This window comes from Anneissia japonica, unplaced genomic scaffold, assembly GCF_011630105.1.
Source record: "Anneissia japonica isolate Jap-2015-1 unplaced genomic scaffold, ASM1163010v1 scaffold376_len1572418_cov194, whole genome shotgun sequence".
Taxonomy (NCBI): domain Eukaryota; kingdom Metazoa; phylum Echinodermata; class Crinoidea; order Comatulida; family Comatulidae; genus Anneissia; species Anneissia japonica.
The window spans coordinates 27,219-31,560 of NW_022741166.1; the positions used below are offsets into that span (position 1 = coordinate 27,219).

The 4,342-nt window shown below is 32.3% G+C and overlaps 1 protein-coding gene across 2 annotated transcripts in view; it reads left to right on the forward strand.

Annotated features, from left to right (window-relative positions):
* Positions 1–3,336: 3,336 nt before the first annotated feature.
* Positions 3,337–4,342, forward strand: part of LOC117118644 (protein rtoA-like) — a 3,171-nt gene continuing 2,165 nt past the window's right edge. Inside the window, exon 1 of one of the 2 annotated variants that reach the window (XM_033263302.1) lies at positions 3,337–3,442. In XM_033263302.1, the coding sequence (XP_033119193.1) occupies positions 3,359–3,442 (84 nt within the window). In that variant the 5' untranslated portion in view covers positions 3,337–3,358. The remainder of the gene's footprint in view (positions 3,443–4,342) is intronic. The other variant, XM_033263303.1, reaches the window with a different exon arrangement.

The following is a 4,342-nucleotide window of genomic DNA, read 5'->3' on the forward strand; positions in this document are numbered from 1 at the left end:
CGATCTTAAATTATATTTTAAATAAGTTTTACAATTTCTATATATATATTTATTGTTAAGGCAAATTTTACAGATTTTAAGTATTATTTCAATTGCTCATTATTATTTTATGTGTAATCGGAATAGTGCATTAGGAGACCTACATGCTAGTTATTTGGTTCACTTTTAGGAATCCTGTCCGGCCTGATTCAGATTTTTTATGCTTTTATTTTGTTGTATTGTAACCGGTTGTTGTTTTTTATGTATTTTATTGAGACAAAATAAATGAAATTAAATGAAATTATTATTATTATTATTATTATTATTATTATTATTATTATTATTATTATTATTATTATTATTATTTTAGACCTAATTAATTACGGTATTGATACAATAATGTCATCTTTCGATCAAAACATCCATTTTGATTAATCAAACAGCAGCTTTTCGACTGTGAAAGTAGTGCCGATAGAAAACAATAGCTTTTTTTTCTTACTGCTGCAGTGCCGATAGCCTCTGCCTTTCTTTAGCCGGTTTCAGGTCTTTGATGATTTTAGCGAGTCACTTGGAATGTTGTTGAATAGAAAGCAGCCATGTCAGTGCAAGTCTCTGTCGAGGGAAATTGCCAATGCCTTCAATGCCTGACAGACTTTTAAAAAATAAACATAGTATGATGACAGAATTTCCATTCAACTATTGAATTAACGATGTAAAATATTAAATACTGTACTTACATTAGTTTGTTATTATCTTCGTGCTTTCAACTCCATGCACAGTATTGTTTATATGTAAAACGCCACCTGGAGTGGTATCAAAACAATTCTTTTTTTTTTCTATAGCACCATTCGTTTATATCTATGATGATGAGGATGATGAGGGTGATTAGGATGATAGTGGTTATGATGATATTGATGATTATGATGATGATGGTGGTGGTTGTGATGATATTGATGTTGTTGTTGATTATAATGATGGTGACGATAGATGATGCAGGGAGCAGTGGTGGCGCCAGCGGGGAGGTGGGGAATTAGGGTGGGCATTGCCTTCCCCGTCGGACAAGCCTTACCCCTTCCCCCTGTCGTCCGACGAAAGACTAGGTCGTCGGATCAAAAATTTAAAAAAATAATAATAATTTGCCTATCCAAATAACGCTATTTTGATTGCCAATCCCTAATATTGTGGTCTAAAAGCAAATTTAGGACCAAATTAAGCCATTAAAACTCTCCCCATGAACCCTAACAGGGATTATTTTTATTATCGGCAGTCGACCTAGGCTTTGTCACCAAGGTTCGGACCCCTCCGTCGGACACTTCGGACACCTTGTGGCGCCATCGCTGGCAGGAAGATGTAATGATTGTAGTGGTGGGAATGATGAATGTTAATGGCGATGATTGGAGGAGTATTTTACTGATGTTTAATACTTCTAATAGGCCTAATGGGTATTTTTGGACCACATTTTTTTAATTGTTTTTTTTCTATACCGGTATCTTCTTTTGATTTTTTTTCTCTCTTTTTTACTGTATTAATGTTGGCTATCTATTCTATTTTTATATTATATTAACTAGTATCAAATATTTTTTCTCATTTTGTTATGTAACGACAACTGTACATTTCTTTCATATCTTTTAATCCACATTATTGTTATTTTATTTGACGAGTGTACAAGAAATTTATTTTACCTTTTATTCTTAATTTATATATTATTGAATATTTATGAATACCCTATTTTTAAAAATGATGATACATAAATATTAATATAAGATAATAATTTTAATTTAGAATAAAAAAAGATTGTACAGGATTATAACAATCAAGTAATTATATTAGTATTCCGTATGCATTTTTAATTGTTTTCAATTTACTGCTCAGAGATTCGTTAAATTTAATCTTAGCAACGATCTATACGGGATTTAGTTATATTTGTTCCCTTTTGTTTGCATTGCATTGTCTTTGTTGACAGGGGCTTGGTTATAAGCACATCACTTGATGACAGTTTCTTTTTTTTCACTTTTGATTTTTTTCGGCACCCTGAGCCCTGTTAAACCTTTTTTGTTGTTTCTTATTAAAAAAATAATCCACCGTGCGCTTGTTTTTGTATTGCCTGTACATTTCAACTTATTTAACAATCATTAATTTAGTAATTTTAGATTGATTTTTTAAATTGATAGAGGTATAAATATAAAATAAAAATTAACTATTATGAAATTTTAGGGGTTGGAGCCGGCCAAACTGTCACCATGACCCCATGACACAAAAACATTTACCTGACCGTTTTCGAGAGGGGTAAACCGTGAAGTTTGAAGAACTTAGGCTAGGAATCTAAATTTTTCCCGAGGAGAACCCGGACTCCACTTTCTCTTTGGGGTTCATCAATTAATTGAATCGTTTTCAAGAGGGAAAAAGCTTAAACTTTTAATGACTTAAAAGTCATTAAAAGACACCTCAAAAGACGGGAAAATTAATTTCCCGCCATCTGGAATCAAAATTTTCCCGACCCTCGTTCTCTTTGAGCTCATCGATTCATGGAAAAAGAATACGTAGTCTATTTACTCAACTTTGTTTTATGTATATACACACATAAGACTATTTACTGTAATAAGAATAAGGAAAGTTTACCTGACCGTTTTCAGGAGGGGGAAACATTCAATTTACATAAATGTTATTAAAAAAGACATCTCAGAAGTCGGAAAAGCTCATTTCCCGCCATCTAGGAATCAAAATTTTACCGACCTCCTTTTCTTTGGGGTTCATCGATTCATATATAAATAAAAGATACGTATGCAACTACCCACTTTTATTTTCTGTATGTAGACCTATACCGGTACAAACATAATAGGTCTAGGACCTATTTACTGTAATAATGAGAGCAATTTACCTGACCGTTTTCAAGGGGGCATAAAACCTTGAATTTTGAAGAACTTTAAGAGTAATTAAAAAACACTTCAGAAGTCGAGAAAGCTCATTTCCCGCCATCTAGTAATCAAAATTTTCCCAGGGGAGGACCCCTACTCCCAATTTTTTTAGGGTGGGAGGATTTTTGGAAACATTTAACCCCTTATTTTAAACCCAGATCCGCCCCTGAAATATAGCAATGAACCACCTAAAATAAAATTGGAGAAATTACGCATCAGTATAGTTGCTATGGCATACAACCCTCTGAACGAATAGGTAGATATCAAGATTCTACTCATAGTCGTTGATGAAGAAACGTTAAGTGGAAACACAAACCTTTCAAAGTAGTGAAGTATGCAACAGAATCTTATATTAAGAATAAGTTAAGTGCATGTTTGCATAAATGATGGTATAAACTTGTCTATAAATACTGAATATGATTCTAAGACACCCACAAACCAACACAGAGCAAAAGCCATTGAAAATGGTCTGGATGAATTTTTTGGTAGCAGCCTTTGTTGTTGGACTCTTGCTGGAACCGGCCCATGCTTACAAGGTACGAACACATGTAAGTCTATTTTTAAAAATATTCTGAATCGAGAAAAATAATCTTGAACAAATATTTTATTTTTTTAGTTTTTTTTTATGAGTTTTAAGTTATTAGAAAGTTAGAATGAGCAAATATTTTCTTCACAACTCACATATAGTAATTCATAATTCCTAATCTTTGCATAAACTTTCAATTTCGGCAATTATAAGATTTTTTTATCTGCTGTGTGTTAACGTAATTGAAATATAAATTCATTGTTCAACTCAACCACTTAGGGTTTCCCGATTTTAGCACATCTGGGTTGACTGATTCCGCAATTATAATGTGCATTTATTCTTTATTTGGTGACATTACACCTTTGTATCGGTGACACTCACAGTCAGAAGTGCACGGTCTTACATACAAGAGAAGAAAGGTGGAAAGACTAAAACTAACAAATTAAAAACAAATAATATGCTGAAAAAAGGAGTCAGATAAATCAAATATCATGAAAAACCAAATTAAGTACACCAAAACTCCAATGGAACAGTTCTAACAATGTTGCCTACAATGTCCTCAGCTCTTTATCATTGATTACAATGCATGACATGCAGTAGCTCATTTTTAAAAGTGTGAAATTCTATTTACAGCACATCATCGTCGTGTGTGACAACGTTTTGTGTATATTTTACATACCTATTAAATAACAATCAATTACCTCTCAAGCAGTTTCTTCATCCACTGTGCAAAATGTTTAAAAATCAGTCGATTGCTAATTCGATTCATTCTCTTTGTTAGAGAATTTACATATTTTTATGTATCGTTTTAAAAATGAAACTTTACCAGCCCATAGGCCTAGTTACAATCTATTTACAAAACAAGATTCTGCTATTCACTATTAGTATACATTTATGAAAGTAATGTTTTTGTTTTTAATAT